The following is a 23,574-nucleotide window of genomic DNA, read 5'->3' as shown; positions in this document are numbered from 1 at the left end:
GAGAAAAAGAAAGAAAAAAAAAATAAACGGAAGCCACTCTTATCAGAGCCAGGTTTCGATCCTGGGACCTGTGGGTTATGGGCCCACCACGCTTCCGCTGCGCCACTCTGATTGTTGGAAAGGAATTTAATAATGTCAATCAGCAAGAGAAAAAGAAAGAAAAAAAAAATAAACGGAAGCCACTCTTATCAGAGCCAGGTTTCGATCCTGGGACCTGTGGGTTATGGGCCCACCACGCTTCCGCTGCGCCACTCTGATTGTTGGAAAGGAATTTAATAATGTCAATCAGCAAGAGAAAAAGAAAGAAAAAAAAAATAAACGGAAGCCACTCTTATCAGAGCCAGGTTTCGATCCTGGGACCTGTGGGTTATGGGCCCACCACGCTTCCGCTGCGCCACTCTGATTGTTGGAAAGGAATTTAATAATGTCAATCAGCAAGAGAAAAAGAAAGAAAAAAAAAATAAACGGAAGCCACTCTTATCAGAGCCAGGTTTCGATCCTGGGACCTGTGGGTTATGGGCCCACCACGCTTCCGCTGCGCCACTCTGATTGTTGGAAAGGAATTTAATAATGTCAATCAGCAAGAGAAAAAGAAAGAAAAAAAAAATAAACGGAAGCCACTCTTATCAGAGCCAGGTTTCGATCCTGGGACCTGTGGAACATGGGGCCACTACGCTACCGCTGCGCCACTCAGATTTTTGGAAAGGGATCACAAACTTTACTATCAGACAGCAAGAGAAAAGGAAAAAAAAAAATAAACGGAAGCCAATCTTATCAGAGCCAGGTTTCGATCCTGGGACCTGTGGGTTATGGGCCCACCACGCTTCCGCTGCGCCACTCTGATTGTTGGAAAGGAATTTAATAATGTCAATCAGCAAGAGAAAAAGAAAGAAAAAAAAAATAAACGGAAGCCACTCTTAACAGAGCCAGGTTTCGATCCTGGGACCTGTGGGTTATGGGCCCACCACGCTTCCGCTGCGCCACTCTGATTGTTGGAAAGGAATTTAATAATGTCAATCAGGAAGAGAAAAAGAAAAAAAAAAAATAAACGGAAGCCACTCTTATCAGAGCCAGGTTTCGATCCTGGGACCTGTGGGTTATGGGCCCACCACGCTTCCGCTGCGCCACTCTGATTGATGAAATTCTCTTCGTTAGTTTTATAATTATTTATAAAATCTGACAACGGCTCTGACAGAGACGCAGTTTGCGCCGGAGCTATCCTCTTGGTGGGTCTTCGCCGTCGGTTCAACGAGTTTCAATGCTGGTTCAGCATATCTTCAACCCGGTTCAACGTGCTTTCGATTGGATTAAGGGTGATTCTCGACCGGTTTGCAACAGTCCAATCCGATTGTGAGTACGTTTTGGCCCGATTTTGGGTCGGTTCAAGGCAATTTTCGACTGGTTCAACATACTCGGATCTGTTCCAACGAATTTTCCTCCGGTTCAAGGGGTTTTTATCCTATTACGGTCCGATTTAGTGTTTCTCGCTTTCATTGAGCTGGTTCAAGAGTTCTTTAAAGCATTTCTCATAGGATTTGATGAACTATAAGAATTATACATCTATGCAATAATAGCGATCCGTGACGTGAGACTCTATTAGGATTAAACCAAAACGTCTATCAACTAACGAAAGTTTAGAAATTTTGGCATTTACTAATTGAATAAGTTTTCATTGATAATCATTGTTCTTAAGTTTTACTAGATTCTAAAGGTTTAAGTGGAGCAATCAAGGCCTAAAGGAGATTCGTGCAAGTAAGTTTGATTTTCAATGCTTGAATTCAATTGATATATGTGTTGAGCAATCATTTTTTAGTAGTAGCTGTCAATCGTACGTGTTGGAATCATCAAATTTAAACATTCCTCACAACAATATCGAATAAATAATCGACTGTAACTCAATTTTTCGCATGCACTTTAGCCATTGAAAACAAAGGGATCAAATAGGAAATGATACTCTGAATCATAGAACTATAATGAAATATTAGACGTTGATACCCGTGCCTACTTCACTGCTGCTACCATGATCATAGCGATCGACTTTCTTGATTACAGCAACAATAACATCACCAATATGAACATATCTGCATCACGATCCACCTAATATAGGTATTAGGACTGGGCATATGGATTTTGAGAATGAATTGTTGGGAGGAGACTGATGTGGATTTACTCAAATCCTTTTATCGACATGAGTGTTCTATATCGATAAAAAAAATCTTATCAGTACAGTGAACAAGAAAGAATCTGCTTTACTCAAGCTTTTTTCCCATGGATACATTGTTTTACAGGGAAATAGAAAGGTGCTTAATTCCGAGAGCGCTTTTAAGCTTGAAGAGCAACACCGGCGGAATGGATGAGCGAAAGGTGCCATGCTACATATTCTTATACGGTCAAAAGGGGATCGATTCCATAAAAGATGAGATCGGTGCAAATAAGCTAAGTAAATATGTGGTCATATGATATGATTTTTTTATTGGGAATCACCTTAATTATTATACTAAATTCATTGAAAGTTCTTATCACTCCGCTGCTTGATTGTGTATCTAAACTACACTTTGCAAGGCGACATTTGCTTACTTAGAACAAAGAGTCACATGTTCAAAGCTTACAAACATAAGGGAAAGTGAGCTTACTTGTTGAGACCTTACATATAGGCTTCTTTTCCAGTCTTTCCAAGTGATCATACTTCCTTCAAGAAGCCTTCTTGTGCAACAAAGGATCAGAGATGACTTGAGGCTCAAACTCGGGCTTTAGATACCGAGCAAGCGTTTCGGCATACATCTCGTACCGAGCAGTCATTCGGAATCCCCATTTGTCTTTCAGCTGCCTACACAAGTTAAGATCCATGTCTGAGATTAATAAACCATCTCGGGAACGGGAGAGTGAGGGAGTGCAAGATGCATCTGGTGCTGAGAAATGGCTGGACCCGTAGAAGTGACCAAAATCTGTATGCTGCGGTTTCCCGTCCCCCGAAGTGAAAGGGTTCGGGAACGTCTCGGTCCCTACACGATTGATCGATCCAACAAAATAACTATTTGCTATTGCAGCATTTCGGGCCTGCAAACATAGAATATTCCATTCAACATTATTTAACGGTAATAGATTGCAGTGCAGATGAAGGACATGAGTTTTCTACAGAAGTTGGTAGAAATTGAATAGTAAAAGGCTGCTCAAACAACAATCATAGTGAAACGTTGTTGCTTGTACGTTATTTACTGCTTACTCACATCATATATAGTAAAAACCTACGTTCATAGAGCTAGGGTAAATAGTTACTTATAGTAGATGTTCATAGAGCTAGGGTAAATAGTTACTTATAGTAGATGACCTGGTAAAGCTATATACAATAAACTTATATATATATTCCATTAGGGAGTGCTTTAAAATCTACTTAGAATATATACTTTCTATGTTCTCTGTGTTTTCTCTTACGGTATATATTTGAAGTCATCAATATAAACCTCTAATTAATATTTTTTCTTGCATATTCTCGGTAGAAAATAAACTTCCAACCAATCTCTACATTTTCTCTCTCCTATTCTTTGTGTTCATCTAGATCGAGTGTTTGTTGTTGTGCAATCCTAACACAAAGTTAAAGCATCTAAGCCAAAGGCGAAAAAATGTTAACACAAAGTTAAAGCATCTAAGCCAAAGGCGAAAAAACGTTAACACAAAGTTGAAGCATCTAAGCCAAAGACGAAAAAACGTCAATACAAAGTTGAAGCATCTAAGCCAAAAGGCGAAAAAAATGTTAACACAAAGTTTGAAGCATCATTGTGATTCGTAGTTCTCAATCAAAGGAAACGGAACAATTATCTGCATTCATTTTCTTTGTTTGACTTTTGGGTATAACTTAAAAGTGAAATGATTACCTGGACCAAACAAGATATGGATAAGAACAAGTTAAAGACTAACCTCAATAGGCCACATTGGTTCACTGAGTTCACCAACAGTTGCAGAAGGGTTGAAAACTATCTCAGCTCCATTTAAGCCGAAAGCTAACCAGTTTAAAGGGTGGTGCCTCCCATAACATATATTTATCGCAATTTTACCATAGGCTGTCTCGAACACGGGATGCCCGGTGTTTCCTTCCATGTAGTACGTGCTCTCATTAAAGTCGCCAACTCTTGGTATATGGTTCTGCAACACTTCATTAAACGAAGTATTTTCGACAGCCAAGAAAGTGTGACATGAAAATTAACTCAAAATGACTGTTACCTTGCGATGCTTGCCAATTATGTTTCCATGATTTCCAATAACAACAGCAGTATTCCACAAAGTTTCTCCATGACTAACATCTCTCTCAAGAATGGAACTTACAATGACCATGTTGTATTTTAATGCAAGATCTTGAAGAAACCTTGTCGATTCCCCATCAATTGGCTCTGCAAATTCACACCACCGCTTCTCACGGGTACAAAAAGCAAATGGCATCGTCCATGCTTCCTACATATGTATGTCTGAATATTAAAAAAAAAAAAAAACCCCAAAAAGAGATATAAGTAGAAATACACAGGAAGATAGCTGGCCAGGGTAACCTACTTGCAAGCATAGTATGTTGACTCCAGAAGCACCTGCTGCATCAATAATTGGCTTTACTTTCTCAAGAATAGCCCTCTTTTGGTCTGAAAAGGGGGCAGTTGTTGGAAGAGCAATAGAATTTTGGATAAGACCCACCCTTACTATTCGAGGTACTCTCACTGATTCCTTGTCAGCAATAAAGCGGAAAGCCTGGAATGATTTAAGAGAACAATAGATAGAAACATCAATAAAATGCCATAGAAATTTATTTTAAAAAAAAAAAGGGCCACAAGCTCCTTTCATCACATAAATGTTGCATGGTGAATATAAAAATTTCTATGACATAGATCAGTAGGTCACAGTAATTATTTTGCAGAGAGGCTTTCAAATGTTATCAAAATCTATTAGAGATGAATAAAGGCGGGCCACTTCAACGGGACCTATTCTCTTAATAGGCGGCAAAGCAGAATAGGAAAGGGGCCGAGTGATGAGTGCCTTTTTAACCTTTTTCTAAAGACTCTCATGTGAAGCTAACATGGCTCGCTACATACAAGTATAGCCAAAGAAAGATGAGACGGGATGGAGGGTCAGAGGCCGCAGCGGTTACAGGCATCATCTCCCCGTTGTTGGATAATTGATATGTTAGGATGACCATAAAGAGGTCTGACTTTCTATCATACTTTTGAATTATTTTGATCTTTCCTCTTTTTGTATTTGTAAAAGAGAGGGCAAGAGAACAATGAATGTGAGTTATAAAAAGACTACACGACCCATATTGAACTCGATTCTCTAGGAAGAATATGAATACAAATTAAGAACTACATCTTTGTTTTTCGATATAAGAATTAATTTACCATAATCCATCAACCTAATTTTTTATATTCATCAATAACTTTACAGTACCAGAACAAGAGGTCATGTGTTCAAACCTCTATAATTTTATTTTCTTCCCGATTTATATCGGTATCCACTTGTTCGACCTTCGGCGAATTCCAAGTTCACAAGTGAGGGGAATATAAGATTAAATTTTTCATAATTCATCTACTTACGATTGTTAGTGGTGATTTAACAAACCAATATGACAATATCATGTTTAAACAACAAAATAAAAGGTAGAGATTGCTAATTGTTTCTGGAAAAACAGATCTCTGGAACCAAATCAAGTTCTTACTAAAGCAAGCACAAATATTAACTGTAATATATAATCAAAGTTACCAAAGAAACTTAAGAAACGACTCCTACAAAGTTACTACCTGGAGGTCAAAATCATGCTTTAGAGAAAGACTCTTCACAGGCTCTGCAAGAGGAACAGTTTGAAGCGGCTTTCCACAGTTAAGCCCTAATAGCAACCGGCTAACTTCCTGGGATTAGCAACACAATTTTGAAGTTCGTCGAATTTTCAAATGATCAAAGCAAAGAAAGAAATACCACAAGCATGCTAACAGAACAAAGATCTATATCAATTCAGAAGTCGCATGTGTTGGATGAAAGTATCCCACGTTGGTTAATTTAGGGAATGGTCATGGATTTATAATCAAAGAATACACTCTCCATTGGTTTGAGGCCTTTTGGGGAAGCCCAAAGCAAAGCCATGAGAGCTTATGCTCAAAGTGGACAATATCATATCATTGTGGAGAGTCGTGTTCGTCTAACATAGTATCAGAGTCATGCCCTAAACTTAGTCATGCCAATAGATTGGCAAATCCTCGAATGTCGAACAAAGGACTCCAAAAAAAAAAAAGGAGTCAAGCCTCCTCGAAGGCAGTAAAAAAAAAGACTAAGACTCCAAAGGAGTCGAGCCTCGATTAAGGGGAGGCGTACTTTGTTCGAGGGGAGGTGTTGGATGAAAGTGTCCCACATTGGTTAATTTAGGGAATGATCATGGGGTTTATAATCAAACAATACACTCTCCATTGGTTTGAGGTTTTATGAGGAAGCCCAAAGCAAAGCCATGAGAGCTTATGCTCAAAGTGGACAATATCATATCATTATGGAGAGTCGTGTTCGTCTAACAGCATGTACATACACTACATATATTATATCAGCACTGCTAATCGACTACGATTAATTCTTTTCAACAAAACAAAGTCTCCTCAGCAAACCGTTCTCCTTTGGATAGAGTTCACACGGTCATTTTCAAACCTTTAGCCGAAACAGAGTATCAACGGTTAACAACTAAATTTCGGAATCAAAATGTTTAATCAGCTGATAAAACCTAATACATCCAAAAAATCAAGCATCTCTCAAATAAAGTAGGAAAAGATTTCCAGATTCACAGAATCAACCGCCTAAAAGTACGGAATCAAACAGAACTCGAAAAAAATGAGCAAAAACAATCGAATCGTAAACAGATCATCAACAATTTTCCGTCATCGCTAATATTTCAGTGAACTCTATCCACACAAAGAAAATCGATCAAAAAAGAAGAGAAAAACGACCTGGAATATCTGAGGTTTGAGATTTGCGGCAAGGAGTTGATGAAGCGAGTCGTAACCACAGACCGAGGCATCGTTAATAGCGTCTTTTCCATCGTTAAGCTCTCCGTTTGCAGCATCAGTGTTTGAGATCTTCTCCATTGCTCTCCCTTCTTGGTCTCGATGAATTGGAGCGAGATGAAGGCGTGATCAAATTCAACACACAACTCGATGATGATTGATTATATGAATTGTGGTTTATGCGACAAATTATTGTAAAACCAGCGGAGCAATTCTAGCATACGATTGAGCTGTATCGCCATCACCAATCCGCCAGCCTACGAAAAATATTCCAAATTCTGGTATAATCCAAAAACAAATACATTAATTAATGATTAAAATATTATTTTCTTTGTATTATTTAATTTTATTTTTAAAATATATCCACCTAATATCTTTTTTCTTTTTTGCATGAGAATTAATATAATTTATTTAATAAATTTCAACAAAAGTTACGTGTCAACATGAATTTTAAAATTTAGTCTTTAAAATTTAAAATCATATTTAATGGATCAATTAATTTTTTTAAAAAAGAAAAAAAAATTAGGAACCTAGTACATTTAATTAAATATATAAATAAAATTAAAATTAAAATTAAAATTTTAAGATTAAATTTATTTTCCAACCCTCTTAAAATGATTTTTAAATATTTAAAAGACGGTTCTGGTCTTCGCTGGAAAACGTGAGGCTTTCCAAGATGAGTAGACCTTAGTTACCCGCTTATTGGGACCTGCAAGAAGCTGAGCTTCTTGGTTGAAAATGGGGCTGGATCTTCACTAGAAGATCAAGGCCATGTCGAAAAATACCCGAAGCACTTCCTCTTAGCCATTCACTAGAGTTCTTTCTTTAAAAATGGAATCTTCTGATGAACCACCGATTGCTTGGTTGAGTTCTCCCACATACCGTCAAGGAATCGAAACAATCCTGAGATCGTATGGCATAGCGCTCGACATCTTCATGATTCTCGGTCTGAGCCCCTTTAGTCCACTCTCTTTTTACATAGCCAACGAGTTGGTGTGCTCTTCCTCGATGCTGACCCGATAGAAGTCAAACCCTTTGTCTCAAAAAGAATGGTCTCGATCTTCTTCTTTCTTAGCATTATTGTAAACCATTTGGTCTTGCGTGGAAGGAGCCAGATGACAGAGATTTAGCTTCTCTCACCCCTAAATATATACTACTATTAGATTGCGTCCGACCACCCGATCGATTCAGACTCGAACCTAACCACCCCGCTTTTGGAGATGACAAAGACTTTACTCGACGTCTTGACCCATCCATAGTCGGCTAGATCTTCAAAATATATATTCAAATTGAATCGTACAAATAAATAAATAAATAAATAAAAATTTTAGATAAACAACTCGAATCAACTCAAACAATATTTTAATTAGGTTGAGTTTATTATTTAATAACGATTGTTCGAGTTAAAAAGTTGACCATTCGAACAATTAAGTTAAGTTTTAAAGAATATTTGAACCCGACTTAACCTAAGTCACGAATATCTTCGAGTGCAAGGAGAGAAATATTCCTCCAATTTTGATAATATATAAAAACATTAAACAAGACAATGAAACTCTATAAATATTTGTACCTATCTCAACTCGCCACGTGTCTTGTGGAAAAAAACAGACCTGATTTTGGTTCTTAACTCTTTTTGGTTCAGATTTTGATATGATTGTATGAGCATTATTAATGTTGCTTTGATTTATGCATGAGAATTAGTATTGTTATGCCTATATAAAAGTTCGTCTAGCATTGTTTTGAAGTGTGGAGTCATTGTCATTTTGTATTGTCTAAAAGGCAATTGAGACGAATTTATAGTATGAGAGTGTGAGAGATACACTTATAAACATTTTAGTTATAGTTTTTGTAGGTGAATTTCTTCTCTCCGAACATGTGGGTGTGTGAGTATGATCAATCTTGCTTCTGCTACTGCTACAACAATTAGATATCAGAACATTTTGGTTATGACACTAAGTTACGTGTCCCCTACCTTTTATCATTTTGTCTAAAATGAAGCTGGCTTTTGATGCAATTTTTCAATTTGTATGGAAAACTCGGAACACTTTGAATCACATTTGGTCGATCTCCAGAGTTTAGGATATTTGGGTCCTCAATGATGTTATTTTGTAACGGTTCAAGTCCACCGCTAGCTATTATTGTTCTTAGGCTTTCCCTTAAAGTTTTTAAAACGTGTATGCTAGAGAGAGGTTTTCACACCCTTATAAAGAATGTTTCATTCTCCTCCTCAATCGATGTGAGATCTCACAATTCACCCCGGACCCAACGTCCTTGCTGACACTCCGCCTTGTATCCACCCCCCTTCGGGATTCAGCCTCCTCACTAGCACACTACTCGGTGTCTGGCTCTGATACCATTTGTAACAGTCCAAGCCCAAGCTCAAGCTCACCACTAGCAGATATTGTCTTCTTTGAGCTTTCCCTCAAACCGTTTCTAAAACGTGTCTGCTAAAGAGAGATTTCCACACTCTTATAAAGAATGTTTCATTCTCTTCTCCAACCGATGTGAAATCTCACATGTTCAAAGGAGTTTAAAAGATATTGATTGATTGTTTCTTACCTAGATATTATTCTTTTTGACTAGAAACTCTTTTTTGTAGGTTGAGGCTCCTCGTACCTAGGCTGCTTCTTTGTTAATCTCGCACAACAACACACACTCAATCTAGATGAACACACAAAATAAGAAAGAGAAAATGCAACAAATATAGGCTAAAGATTTATATTGATAACTCCTAATAAGTTCCGTAGGAGAGAATACAGAGAACATAAAAAATACATTGAATACAGAAAACACAAAAAATACATTTTCAAAACACTGCCCAATTCAGTTTAATATATATAGTTTTACCAAATATAATCATCTACCGTATAACTATCTACCATATGTAGTTTTATCAGATATAGATTCGTTTACTACATTACAACTATTTACTTTATATGTCATTTATCGTATATAGTTTTATTATAATATAACCATTGAATAAGCTATAAATAAACCGTGTCATTCTTTTACCCCGTCCTCAATTTTGAGTGTAGTTTGTCCATTTCTTCTTGTTGTCCTCAATTTTATTCACATTGTGGGAGTAAGTTGTAAGTCCCTGCATCAGGGCCTCAAGATTAACTCCATTGTCAACCAGAATACTTGTGACTCCCATTTTTGAAACCTGTTGTTGCCATCACAAAACTTTGTTAAGATGGAAATGCATAGATATGATATCCTTGAACTGTTTAGTATGAGTTTTACCGTTACGATATTCCGATCCTCGTCGTCAAAAAATAGCATAGACGTGAAAGGTACGCCGGTACTCGAATGAATTCTCTGGAAATGATCTGTTTTGTGTGTCCAACTAGCAAAAATCTCCTGGAAATGTTCATCATGAAAAACAGGATAGAGTTCATAAGCAAAGATTTCTTGCTGTAAGCTGATTATTTAAGATAATAATGGCCAGAAATGCTCATCAGACCCTTGATAAGAATATGAGAAAGTTGCTGGAAGAAATAAAGTACATTGGAACGGCCTAAGCCCACCGCTAGCAGATATTATTCTTTTTGGGCTAAGGTTTTTAAAACGCATCTGCTAGGGAGAGGTTTTCACACCCTTATAAAGAATGTTTCATTCCCCTCTCCAACTAATGTGGGATCTCACAGTATACCCCCTTCGGGGCCGAGCGTCCTCGCTGGCACTCGTTCTCTCTCTAATTGATGTGGGATCTCACAATCTACCCTCCTTCGGGGCCTAGTATCCTCGTTGGCACTCGTTCCTCTCTTCAATCGATGTGGGATCTCACAATCCACCTTCCTTCGAGGCTCAGTGTCCTCGCTGGCACTCGTTCCTCTCTCCAATTGATGTAGGATCTCACACTCCACCCCCCTTTGGGACTCAGTGTCCTCGCTAGCACTCGTTTCTCTCTCCGATCGATGTGGGATCTCACAATCCACTCCCCTTCGGGGCCCAACGTCCTTGCTAGCACTCGTTCCTCTCTCCAATCGATGTGGGATCTCATAATTCACCCCTCTTCAGGGCCCAGTGTCATCACGGGCACTCGTTCCTCTCTCCAATCGATGTGGGATCTCACAATCCACTCCCCTTCGGGGCCCAACGTCCTGCTGGTACTCATTCCTCTCTCCGATGTAGGATCTCACAATCCACCCCTGTTTGGGGCCGAGCGTTCGTTGGCACTCGTTTCTCTCTCCAATCGATATGGGATCTCACAATCCACCCTCTTTGAGGCCCAACGTCTTCGCTGGCACACCAACCGGTGTCCACCCCTTTGGGGCTCAACGTTCTCCCACCCCCTTTGAGGCTTAGCCTCCTCGCTGACACACCGCCTAATATCTGGCTCTAAAACATTCTTTTAGCTACAATATTTGAAGGTTCATTCGTGCCAGGATCATAGAGAATACTGCTGGGAAAACATCATTCAAACCAGGAGAAATGGATAATTCTCATTCCACAAAGAAACAGAAGAAATAGACTAAAACTTCAAAGCTGATAACTGAACAAGAAATGTAAAATGACTAATGCATTCGCATTCTCACCTGAGTTACGAACAGTGACTTGATTCCTAATTTATCAATAAACGTGTTGGCAATATCAGATGTTGGTGATCTAGAAGCGATGGCAAGGTCAATTCCCTTGTCTTTAAGTGCATATAATATGCCATTGGCATGAGGAAACAGAGATGGTTGTTCACGTTTTGAGAGACAATCACTGTAAAAAAAAAATCAAATGGTTATTGAGCAAGTCTTTAGTGAATGAATTTCATCCATAATGCTTGCAGATATTTTCTTTAGGATTTCTCTTTCGGGCTTTCTCTCAAGGTTTTTAAAACGCGTCTGTTAGGCCAATATTCACCTGTTGTCCATCGACTACGCCTTTCAGCCTAATCTTAGGCCTTGTCTCACCCTCCGTAGACGAACCTTGCGGAGGAACCCTTAGGTTTTTAGGGCATTGGATTCTCACCAATGTTTGCGTTACTCAAGTCAACAGAGAGTTTATCACACCCTTATAAAGAACACTTCGTTATCCTCACCAATTAATGCGGGATCTCACAATCCACACGAGGCTATGTGCCAGCAAGAAGGCTGACCCCGAAAGGGAGTGGATTAGGGGGTTCCACGTCGATTGGAGAAGAGCAGGTGCCAGTGAGGATACTGAGCCCTGAAGGGGGTGGATTGTGAGAACAAAACATTCGTTATAAGTGTGTACAACCTCTCTCTAGCAGATACGTTTTAAAAACTTTGAGGGAAAGCCGAAATGAAAGCCTAAAGAGGACAATATCGACTAACCGTGGACTTTTACCGTTACAATTTCTTAGAAGAACCTTCTCATTCGAGTCAAATTACAAGACGAACAAAATGAAAAACAATGAAAGCAAACGTAAATATAGACCACAACAGCCGATTCATTTCACCAAAACTCCCCTAACAGCAGAAGAAAGCACAGCAGCATTCAATCGGCTCAGAAATGAATCCAATAAAACAATTCAAGAACAAAAAAAAATCCATCGACATGCGTTTTTCAGAGTCAACAATCGGAAAAGTGAATCAAAAGATGAAAACAGAGGAGAAATTACCAATAGAATGGCCAGAGAGTGTAATCGAGGTCGAAAACTACCAATCTCGGAAGAACTTGAAACATTCCTATAATCTGCAGAGCCTCCGCCTTGACGCTCTCGTCGTCCATCTCTGTTCCTCCACTACGACGACGCGGAACTGCCTTGGATTCGATTCGCGCTTTGTCAAGCAATTGATTGGTTGAACGTTCAACGGTTGAAAATTGGGGTTTTGAAAATGTAGCAATTTCTTGAATTACAAAAACATAATAAAATATTTTGCCAAAATGAAAAAAAATACCTTTGTAACAATAAATAAAAAATAAAAAAAATAATACGTATTTTATATCGAGTATATCGATAAAGTCTATAAAAAAAACGGTATATCGGTTATATACGTTATGTTCTGTACTCGACCAATCTGAGTATAGCTTAGTGGAAAATGACATCAATTCTTATCTTGAAGATGGATGATTTCATCTGTCTCTAAAATGGTTGAACTAAAAAAATGGTGGTATTTTGCTCGGGGTAGGCCATGTCACCCTTACCCTAGAAGTTATCAGCATCATAGTTTCTACCGAGAGCTTTTCAAGAAAATTAGTAAACCTTCAACTTCAGGAAACTTAAGAAAAGAACCGGTGACAGATTTAAGGAAAGATTTACTAGGACCGCTCATTCAATCCGAAAGTTATACAATATGGTGTCTAGTTTACGACTATTCATTCAGTATTCATAGGAATGATAACAGATGAGATGATCGGGTGAGAGCATTTAGGATGTTGTGCGGGCTATAAATGACCATATTAGCCCCATTTGGAATTGTGTTATTATAGCTATATTATATTACATTTAAATTTTCGAGTATTCAAATTCGACTTCCATTATCTACAACATATCAAGAAACTTATCGTAAACTTTCAATTTATTAAAATTCATTAAATAAATATTACTTTAATTTCTAATACATATCTTTGAGATCCTTCCTTTTTTTCGAAGGGAACGAACAGAAATAGAATTAGATCGATTTCCTAAATATTTTTCTGGATATTCCCCAATGTCCCGGCTATTCACGAAACGTGAGAAGTAGATGAATAATCATCCGCTTCCGAAAGAAATCGAAGAATTTCTCGAGAATCCTACAAAATCCATTCGTTCTTTTTTCTCTGAGAGATAGTCAGGACTTCATATGGATTCGAATTCTGTTGAGAGGTTCACTAGAGAGATTAGAAATTAATCGAAGAAAGAACCTTCTTTTGTTCTAAAATATTTTATTGAATTGACCTTGATGAAAAATAGATGTGGTATAGCTCCGTAAAAAGTAAAAGACATGCGAAAATTCAACTGTATCGAAGGTTAGGATCATTATACTCACTCTTCGAATAGGAATCCATTTTCTGAAAGATTCTGACTTTCGTGTTTTGGTGGGTCTCCGAGATCCTTTCGATGACCTATATTGTGTTGAAGGGATATCTATATGATCCGATTGATTGCGTAAAGCCCGTAGTAGCAACGAAACCGGGGAAAGTATACAGAAAAGACCGTTCTTTTCTATTCTATTAGTATTAGATTAGTATTAGTTAGTGATCTCGACTCAGTGAGTCATTTATTCCGTGATGAACGGTTGATTCCAACTAAAAACTATTGGTGGCACGGTTGATTCCAACTAAAAACTATTGGTGGCATCATTTGAAACCTCATTCACAATCAAATTTGAGGTCAAAGCCAACATGTAAACAGTATCACGTCCTTTTACTTTTTATTTAAATGCTCTGAGTTCTTTATTCAAATATAGAAATGCGAAATTTTTTTAGTAGTTTATTTCCCTTGGAACGACGAATCCCCTTAATTAAAATTAATTAAGGAGTGCCTTGGAATTCAGGGAATCCCCTTAATTAAAATTAATTAAGGAGTGCCTTGGAATTCAGGAGGGATTTACTTCTATAACGGGAAATTTTTATAATGCATACTAAATAATAATAATACAGAAAATTTGCATTTTCTATATTGTCAAAAAATTTTACTTAAAATAAACCAAGTGTGTTAATTAATAGCTTTAGTGGATCATCTTATTTGAACAATTCTAACTTCTATGAAATATTTTAAGTATTTGGCAAAAAAAAAAAAAAAAAAAAAAAATCAATTTCAGTTTTGGATATTAAATTTTTTTTATTAATGGATCCTTTTTAAAAACCTACCAGAGCTGGTGAATCAAAAAAAAAAAAAAAATAAATAAATTATGAGAGGCCGTGAATTAGAAAAATAAATTAGGAATTAAATATATATATATATATTTTTTGGAATATACATACCAATATTCATGGATCATACCTTTCATCTCTTTGTATCGTTCCACTTCACTTTGACGGTATATTCATGGTCCATTCGATCTTTTAGGTCCCTACTTCACCTCGACGGTATATTCATGGATCATACCTTTCATCTCTTTGTATCGTTCCATTCGATCTTTTAGGTCCCTACTTCACCTCGACGGTATATTCATGGATCATACCTTTCATCTCTTTGTATCGTTCCATTTCGATCTTTTAGGTCCCTACTTCACCTCGACGGTTATGCCACGATGTCCTTAAAGCCTATATGCGAGGAAATATTTACTTATTTTAACATAATTTTGGTGTCTATTTTTATAGAAAAAGTTGTTTAGAAGAGTAAATACGGAAAGTTTTGGAGGTACTAGAAAATTTTCAATAAATAAGAAACAAGCCCATATAGGTAATGGCAGCCACTAGGAAGCATAAAGAAACTTATCTCTGAAATTTAAGGAAGACAGTAATGCATTGGAATCCACATCTGAATATATATATATATATATTGGGAATCCATTAATGAAATCAGCAACACACTCGGATGCAGTAAGTGCTTGCTAAAAAAAATTAATTAGAAACAATCAAACAATCAAACAAAAATGTTGCCTTTGCTCTTAAGAATTGACGCAATTATTATATATATCTCAATCATCATCAGCTGAAGCACTTGCAGCACTGAGATCCACAGAAAGATCGAGAGCCTGCCACAATTTAAGAGAGAGTTGTTGGCAGATATCATACCAGAGGATTTCGTTTCAAATCATTTAGCAAATAACATATCATTTTTCATAACTTTTTTGCTTTTTTTGAAAATGCTTTGCAGAAATTATCTGAAAATTCTAGTCAAATATTTGCCAAAAGGAATTTGAACTATTTCAAAATGATTGTTGTGTACCTTTCCAGTGATGTTGCTGTACATCGCAAGCACATCTGCTACTGTAGACTCAAAATGGGTGCTTGCATCGTAACTCTGCATTAAGACCAAAACGTGTCGAAGTGGAGAATATAAACAGATTGAATCTCAACCATTGATTTGTTAAACAGAAATGAAAAAAAAAAAAAAAAAAAAAAAAATCAAAGTGGTTTAATCCAACTAATCCTGCTTGCACAATGCATCGAATACCAAAGGTGTGTCAATATCCACGCTAGGAAATTAAGAACATAAAGCCAAAACAAGATGTCCAAATAAGAACATCTACGCGACTGATAAACTATTCATATCCAAAAGGATTATATCCATTGATAAGTTGGGAAGAGTTTAACCATAGATAATCTCTTAACCATCCCATCAAATAAGTGGAAGATTCATTAAACGGTAAAACGTTACCTTGCCATAATGTGATGGGCTTCTAGTGCCAATAAAAAGTAACTCATCCAATGGTATTTAACATCCAGAAAACGGCCAAATAAAAGGCGTTCGTTATTTCAGTATTGCATGTTCGGTTTTGTATCTATGCTTTCCATTTGTCTCCAACAATTTCTTTTATGAGAATGGAAGAAATAGATTTTTGAACTTACCATAGATATGAAGCAATTGTCTGTTTCATGATTATTTGCGGGAATAAATCTGTCATAAGTTTCATAGAATATCTCATCAACAGGTCCAAGGAGGTCAATCCCAGGCTTCAATTCTATCTCAGGATTGTCAGTCTCTGCTTCTGTGGAAACGAAAGCAATAAATTTCCCTTTTGGAGCAACGTTGTGTGCGTATGAGCAACAGAAGAGGTACCTAGGAAAAAAGAAAAAGGAAAACAACTAATTAGTTTATGAGACTTCAAACCATTACTTTATGTGGTTATGATGTATCACTGGCTAGCTAGTGTGTATCATTTTACGAGAGAGTATGGTATAGATCAATCAGAAGAGGTATGCGATAAATTCAGAATTCCATTTGTTTTCTGGGTTTGAAAAAGTGCGGATTTAATCTTATGATATGTTAGGGAATTTTTTATGATAATCATCCACGTCTAAGACATATCTTAATGCCTGAAAGTTAGGTAGGATAACTCTTGCGTAGGGATTATATTGCCCCCCAATTTTATGAAATACAAGAGGTCATCAAGAATGGCATCTAGGTAGTTTGTAATGTTTTGGCATAGCACTTACATGTCTGATTTACGGCCAAGTTGCTTTTGCGGTAGGATAACCTGAGCTGAATGAGAATCATGGGTGTTCGGGATTGGATGACTCATTATACAAACTGCACGAGCTACTTTTCCAACCTTCTGAACCTGTTGAATCAAGAAAGCAAAATCGGCAGATAAAACATAATGAGTTCTCTACCATATATATAAATATATATGCATCTATATCAGCCTTGGATTTAGGTGGACAACCCAAAAAATACACATCGACAAGAATTAATTTATCGGCTCACCGAATTCCCGAATAGTACTATAAGAATTGGTACTGAACATCCTTTCTGTAATTGTATATACTCCCATAATAATAACTTATTTTGGTTCAGGGTTTGCTCTTATAATCTTACTAAAAATGAACCATTTTCATTGTTACCGTGCCCTGTTAAAATTAAGTCTGCCTGTCTAGGACGAGATCGTGGTACCAGTCCAAATTGATATATACATATATGTACATATAAGTCTTTGGCCTCCTGGCTAATGGTTCATAACAAATGAACTTGACTCGACACAATAAACCATTGGTTAATACTTTTTGGATGTTGAGTACCTTGTTTGGCAGATACGATGGGTCACAAACAACTTTTTTGCATTTAGCAGTTTCTCCTTCGGAAGTCACACCATAAGCTTTCCCATCGCCATCAAACTCGACCTGTTATTCGAAAATCAATAAATCTCAAAAGGGGTTACTTTTAGATTTTAAGTTACATAGTAATCAATGATTTATGGCGAACATGATGAGGATCAAGAAATTTACAGAGCTTAGGATACAAGCGAACTGTTAGCGAGGTACACTCTTCAGTTTACCTTACATTCTGGCTTGTTGAGCATGTAAGTTCCACCATAAACGGCACTTAAACGGGCAAATGCCTGACAATAATGTTATAATAAGATAAGAAAATTTTCTTTGTATGATATTAAAGATTTAAACTCTAAACATACCTGAGGCAACTCTCCAAGTCCGTAGAGTGGATAGATATAGGGAGATCCTCCTTGGAAGCGTGCCAAAGATTCTGCGTAAAGCTATATACAACAAATGCCAATTCCTTTGAATACAAACAGCTTACCAGTTTAATGCAGTGCAAGACTTCCAATTTTCTTTTCTTATTATAGAACATATATTAAGACGAAAGAAAAGAGTACAAAGCATAAAAGACGGTTTTACCTTCATTTTCTTCACAAAATCGAATGCTGGACCATCCAAATAACTATCGTCAAAATGTAGTGCCAAAGCATGCCCAATAAAGTCAATTGTATCATCTTCTAGCCCATACTTCCTGCAATACCAAATGCAGGAGAATGAATGAAAAGACACTCTTCAAATTAAATAAAAGTGGCATCAATTCTAGTATATAAACTAGTATGGGGGACAAGACATGCTCACGTGATGAGTTCTCTAGCTGTAACTTTGGTTAAATCTAAACCTTCGTGAGATTTTGGATCTTTTTCGTCATAATCTTGAACATAAATGAAGAACTTTCGAGCACGACGTTTCTCGAAAAGTCCCATCAGTGGTGACTTCAGAGCTTCAACATCAGTAGCTGGAACTTTGTAAATCTGAAAAGAAACGAAAAAGACGCTCAGATACACGAACAGCCTAACGTTTCTTGTTACTATTAAGAAAGAAACAAAGATAGGGGAGCGTTCTATAACCACTCAGCTTACCTTTCCCTTGTTGTACACAAAACTACCATCAACCGCCTTGAAGTGTAGGTATTTGGTAACATCTGTATGGATGAGTACTCGTACCAAACCACCATTGGCCATCATGAACTATGGAGGAAAAAATGGACAGAAGCTCTCAAATCGACCTTAACATTTAAGTCCCTTTTGATAACCAATTTGTTTTTAGTTCTCTTTTTAGAAATCAAGTCTGTTTAATATCAACATTGTACTCTTTATTTAATTTCGTAATGTACCTTGGGTATCATATCAACATTGTACTCTTTGCTCATGCCCAACTGTTCAGGAGGCTTATCATTCCCCCTGAAACGTTTCCAAAGCTGTAGGAGGGTAGAGAAACATATGTAATATAAGAACAGAAAATTTGACCAAGGGAATATGACTTTAATCAAGTGAAAACTTAAACCATGAATTTGATTATAATAAACCTGTATGAGATTAAGAGAGGTCGATGCTCCTCCATAATAATCATTTCTATCCATATGAAGTACCTGTTCCAGAAGATTACTGGTTTAATCACAAAATCAAGGGTGGGAAAAATAGATGTCTCCGTGTTCAAGACCAGAGCAGGTATGGAACTTTTTCTTAGACAAGGAAATGTCCCAAAAGTAGTGTTCCGGAAATAATTTCTTCCTTTGGTGTTTCTTATAATATTCATTAAGAACAATGAAACAAAAGATTATGTGCGCTTGAAACCGTTCTTCAAAATCAGAGAAGAGATGATTTTAGAATTGTTCTAGGAAAATTTACTTCCGAAAAATCATTTATCAAAAACAGAAACTCTGTTTTCAAAAATACTCCCAAATGATTCTGAGCTATACTTTGGGGAAAAAAAACCAGCAACTCAAAAGAAAAAGATTCAGGCATGGACATAATACTGTTCAATTCTCAAACAAATAATTATTATGATTGGAATAAAAAAAGATCATAAAAACAAGGCTTCTCAAGGTTAATACTCAAAACACCAAAACTCTGCAGTGATGAACAAAAATTAATTACACAAAACAATAGCGAACAAAGCTCCTCAAACCATTAGCGAGAAGTGAAAGAAAATTGCTTCATGGTTAACATTTATTCGAAGCCTCGGGAGCTGAATCACTCTACTATATCAACGATGCAAGAATATTTCGCTTAACATCACCAGATTACCAAACGCCAAGTCCATAAACAGATATATTTCACGGATCACCGAAATTCAAAACCGAACAACGATCGACAAATTCAACATATGTACCTTCCTAAATCGAATACCACGAATTTACATTTCACACAAACCACATGCAATTTCTTCCTAAAGCCATCGGATAAGCAGAGATTCGAAAAAAATTGTATTCGAAACTGATTTTGATACAGAAGCATTAAAAGAAAAAAAAGGTTATAATAGAGAAGAGAGAATACTTTGAGGCCATCGACGGAGAGAAGGCCGCTGAGAATGCATTCTTTAAGGCCAGTACCAAGAACGATGACGTCGTATTCTTCATCCATGGCTGCAACAGCTAACCTGTGAAAGAGTAAGATTCAGAGAGATGGAAGAAGGATTTGGGAGAAGAACGGTGAAATAGAAGAGAGTCGGGTTTTCGAAGTGGGCGATCCTGGAACAAGTCTTTAGCGGGAACTAACGAGAGTAACGGAAAACAAAACACGTGCTGCTTTCACGCGGGGAGAAGCGCGTGTATACCACGCTCCACAATTAACCCTCTTTTTTTTTTTTTTTTTTTTTCTCCTCCTCAAATAAATTAATTAGGAAATTTGTTTACCACACTTCAATAGACATGGTTGGATCATGAAAGTCCCACCTCCTCCGCTAGGGAATGATCATGAGTTTATAATAAAAAAAACGAGGCCTTTTGGGCAAGCCTAAAGCAAAGCCATGTGAGCTGGTACGATGCCTTTTGGGCAAGCCTAAAGCAAAACCATGTGAGCTGAGCTCACGATGCCTTTTGGGCAAGCCTAAAGCAAAGCCATGTGAGCTGGTACGATGCCTTTTGGGCAAGCCCGCAAGCCCAAAGCAAAGCCATGTGAGCTAGTACGAGGCCTTTTGGACAAGCCCGCAAGCCCAAAGCAAAGCCATGTACACTTATGCTCAAACTTTTGGGCAAGCTCCACCGTAGACAATATCATACCATTACGGAGAGCTTTAATTAGTATTAATGATTTTATTTATATACGAAATATTTTTTAAAACTTAAAAAAAAAAAACCAACATATTTATGAAATAGAGTACTAATCGTTTTTTAGAGGTATAATTAAAATATAAAATTTAGGAATATGTACTATAATTTAGATTAATAAAATTTAAAACGTGTCAAAAATAATAAAAAATTAAAGAAACAAAACACTTTATAATGCCAATAATTTTATCAAATAAATGAAATAAAAACACCAAAATTTAAAATAAAACTAAATTAAAAAAAAAGTAATTAATAACTTATTTATAAAAAAAAAAAAAAAAAGTGTTTTTTTTATAATTTTTTTAATTCTATAATTTCCCAAAAATATCTATCCATATTTATTACTTTGGTGTGAAAATAAATATTGGAGCATATTAATTGTGATCGATCAATAATGTAATAAATTAACCAAATTTCAATAAGACTTGCCAGTTGACCAAATTGCCCCTTTATATTTGATGGTTTGGCGGCAACTCCATGATCAATTATTGAAGGTTATTTTCGCCTTTCTCCTTTCTCTCTCCTTTTTCATTTTTGGCATTTTTATCATATGATTTCTAATCAAATTTAGAAAAAGAAAATCAAGATCTTAAATGTTACACATTAATAAAAAAAAAGAACACATATCTCTATGAACTCATTAGTTTCAATTAAATAAATCTTTTAGAATAAATAAGCTCGAACGTTATCTGTTATTCTGAACTTGATACAACTCGACAAATCCCCCATCCCCCAGAGCTAGGTTTTTTTGATGTTTTTTCTTACCATCTTCCCCCGCTGTCAAAACCTTACTTACTAGACTAGATAGGGGGGGGCGAGAGTGAGAAAGTTCTCCTTCTCACTCGACTCGCGCGAGTAACTGCCATTACGTGTGCCATAAAAACCACCCCCAATAGGGTTCGAGAGAGAAAATCCTCCTTCTCACCCGACTTGCACGAATAACTACCACTACGTGCGCCATAAAGACTACCCCCAATTTCTACCACATTCACTAGGTTAAGTTTGTGGTCGACGCCTGCCGTAATGGATGAAAATAAGGGGCGAACCAAGAATAAATACTTCCAACCATATACCCAAACTTCCAGCAATTATCAGATGACAAATAAAGCAAGAACGGGAGAAACTTCATAAGAGATACAAAATATGCTGCAGAACCGAAACATTCTATATGCCTCGGCGACCTGATCTTATTATTAGGTTACTCTATTTCGGTGCATGGTCAGGTTCTAAAGGTATGTGGTGTAGGGCGGGTAAGGTAAAGAAGCCACCCCTAGAACCGGGCATAGTCGAAAGCTTTGGCCCTTTCAGAACAACCAAAATGACTGCATGCATGGGTACAAGAAGGTGAGCTGAAAGGGGAATTGAGTTGTCTTCTTCCTTCCTTCGTTCCAATGGAGGAGGAATTTGGACTATCAAGAACTCCACCATTCATATCCATGGCAATGGAGATTGTTTTACATCAGCTTCCAACATTACAAAGAAATAAATATACTCTCTCCCACCTTTGTTTCTTGCTTACAATCTCCCATTGGTCATTGGGAGGACTTCTAGAACATGTTCAAGTCAACTTTCGAGATGTAAACACATCCAAGGAAGGGACAAAACATAATGATGTGATATTAGAAACTCGTCCAAGAGAATTACAAGCATATTCTTACCGTTTAAACCTTATATTGCAACACCCACCGCTAGCCGATATTGTTCTCTTTGGGCTTTCCCTTCAAGGTTTTGAAACATGTTTACTAAGGAGAGATTTTCACACCCTTGTAAGGAATGTTTCATTCCTCACTTCAACCGATGTTTGATGTGAGATCTCACAATACACCTCCCTTGAGGACCAATGTCTTTTCCACACCCTTACAAGGAATGCTTCGTTCTCCGCTTCAACCGATGTAGAATCTCCCAATCCACTCCTCTTGAGAAGCCAACGTCCTTTCCACGCCCTTATAAGGGATATTTTGTTCACCACCGATGTGGGATTTCACAATCCATCCCCTGGGGTCAACGTCCTCGTTGGCGCACCGCCCGATGTCTGGCTCTATTACCATTTGTAACAATCCAAGCTCACCGCTAGCAGATATTATCCTCTTTAGGCTTTCCGTTCAAGGGCTTCCTCTCAAGGTTTTAAAACGCATCTACTAGGAAAATGTTTCCACACCCTTTTAAAGAATGCTTCGTTCCCCACTCTAACCGACGTGGGATCTCACAATCCACCTCCCTTAGGGGTGCCAGCATCCTTGTTGGCACACCGCTCGATGATTAGCTCTGATACCATTTGTAACAACTCAAACATACTGCTAACGAATATTGTCCTTTTTGGGCTTTCCTTTCAATGGCTTCCCCTCAAGGTTTCAAAACGTATCTAAGAAATGCTTCGTTCCCCATTCCAACCGATGTGAGATCTCACATATATCAAGTCAAAATACGAGCATTCAAAAATAGAAGGACTTGCAGCCGAGACCATGGCCTGAAGGTTTCAATAGAATGCAAAACTTCCTTTATCCTATCTGTTTCCTTCCTCCTGGATAACAAAAAAAAAAAAAAAAAAAAAAGGAAAAAAACTACACATTCCTAGAAAAGATGAACAAATACAACATGAACCAAAAGAATATCATCACCAGATGCATGAATCCCTCATAACAGACCATTATAAAAGCATAAGAATCTAGGGAAAACCATCAGGCAACA

At 37.2% G+C, this 23,574-nt stretch overlaps 3 protein-coding genes and 6 non-coding genes across 10 annotated transcripts; all 9 read right to left on the bottom strand.

Moving 5' to 3' along the window:
* Nucleotides 1–40: 40 nt before the first annotated feature.
* Nucleotides 41–112, bottom strand: TRNAM-CAU (transfer RNA methionine (anticodon CAU)). The gene has a single exon. It is a non-coding gene; the product is annotated as a tRNA-Met (tRNA).
* A 74-nt stretch (nucleotides 113–186) lies between these two features.
* Nucleotides 187–258, bottom strand: TRNAM-CAU (transfer RNA methionine (anticodon CAU)). Its single transcript has one exon. It is a non-coding gene; the product is annotated as a tRNA-Met (tRNA).
* A 74-nt stretch (nucleotides 259–332) lies between these two features.
* TRNAM-CAU (transfer RNA methionine (anticodon CAU)) lies at nucleotides 333–404 on the bottom strand. The gene has a single exon. It is a non-coding gene; the product is annotated as a tRNA-Met (tRNA).
* Nucleotides 405–478: 74 nt separating this feature from the next.
* Nucleotides 479–550, bottom strand: TRNAM-CAU (transfer RNA methionine (anticodon CAU)). Its single transcript has one exon. It is a non-coding gene; the product is annotated as a tRNA-Met (tRNA).
* A 222-nt stretch (nucleotides 551–772) lies between these two features.
* TRNAM-CAU (transfer RNA methionine (anticodon CAU)) lies at nucleotides 773–844 on the bottom strand. The gene has a single exon. It is a non-coding gene; the product is annotated as a tRNA-Met (tRNA).
* Nucleotides 845–1,062: 218 nt separating this feature from the next.
* Nucleotides 1,063–1,134, bottom strand: TRNAM-CAU (transfer RNA methionine (anticodon CAU)). Its single transcript has one exon. It is a non-coding gene; the product is annotated as a tRNA-Met (tRNA).
* Nucleotides 1,135–2,437: 1,303 nt separating this feature from the next.
* On the bottom strand, nucleotides 2,438–7,298 carry BETA-UP (beta-ureidopropionase). Of its 2 annotated transcripts, XM_023698121.2 has the most exons (6): nucleotides 6,960–7,296; nucleotides 5,775–5,882; nucleotides 4,543–4,731; nucleotides 4,219–4,446; nucleotides 3,916–4,140; nucleotides 2,438–3,057 (listed from the first exon to the last, which is right to left on the bottom strand). In XM_023698121.2, exons 1-6 carry the CDS (start codon nucleotides 7,095–7,097, stop codon nucleotides 2,692–2,694), a joined length of 1,254 nt encoding a protein of 417 aa, XP_023553889.2. In that variant the 5' UTR covers nucleotides 7,098–7,296; the 3' UTR covers nucleotides 2,438–2,691. The 2 variants fall into 2 exon arrangements, with proteins under 2 accessions (XP_023553889.2, XP_086974401.1); XM_087118275.1 differs by lacking the exon at nucleotides 5,775–5,882 and having other exon boundaries at nucleotides 6,960–7,298.
* A 2,539-nt stretch (nucleotides 7,299–9,837) lies between these two features.
* Nucleotides 9,838–12,800, bottom strand: LOC111811939 (uncharacterized). The gene is made up of 4 exons (XM_023699013.2): nucleotides 12,592–12,800; nucleotides 11,555–11,726; nucleotides 10,260–10,376; nucleotides 9,838–10,179 (listed from the first exon to the last, which is right to left on the bottom strand). The coding sequence occupies exons 1-4, from the start codon at nucleotides 12,699–12,701 to the stop codon at nucleotides 10,036–10,038; spliced, it is 543 nt and encodes a 180-aa protein (XP_023554781.2). The 5' UTR covers nucleotides 12,702–12,800; the 3' UTR covers nucleotides 9,838–10,035.
* A 2,459-nt stretch (nucleotides 12,801–15,259) lies between these two features.
* Nucleotides 15,260–20,283, bottom strand: LOC111776225 (guanosine nucleotide diphosphate dissociation inhibitor At5g09550-like). Its single transcript, XM_023655622.2, has 13 exons — nucleotides 20,114–20,283; nucleotides 19,144–19,206; nucleotides 18,952–19,035; nucleotides 18,698–18,805; nucleotides 18,417–18,589; nucleotides 18,198–18,309; nucleotides 17,975–18,055; nucleotides 17,840–17,902; nucleotides 17,583–17,684; nucleotides 17,001–17,125; nucleotides 16,413–16,623; nucleotides 15,790–15,864; nucleotides 15,260–15,595 (listed from the first exon to the last, which is right to left on the bottom strand). Exons 1-13 carry the CDS (start codon nucleotides 20,198–20,200, stop codon nucleotides 15,539–15,541), a joined length of 1,341 nt encoding a protein of 446 aa, XP_023511390.2. The 5' UTR covers nucleotides 20,201–20,283; the 3' UTR covers nucleotides 15,260–15,538.
* Between the last annotated feature and the right edge of the window lie 3,291 nt (nucleotides 20,284–23,574).

The sequence above is a fragment of the Cucurbita pepo genome, chromosome 15, assembly GCF_057944985.1.
Source record: "Cucurbita pepo subsp. pepo isolate OVF chromosome 15, ASM5794498v1, whole genome shotgun sequence".
In the NCBI taxonomy this organism is placed as follows: Eukaryota; Viridiplantae; Streptophyta; class Magnoliopsida; order Cucurbitales; family Cucurbitaceae; genus Cucurbita; species Cucurbita pepo.
The sequence above is the reverse complement of the archived record's forward strand: the minus strand, read 5'-3'. Positions and strand labels throughout refer to the sequence as shown.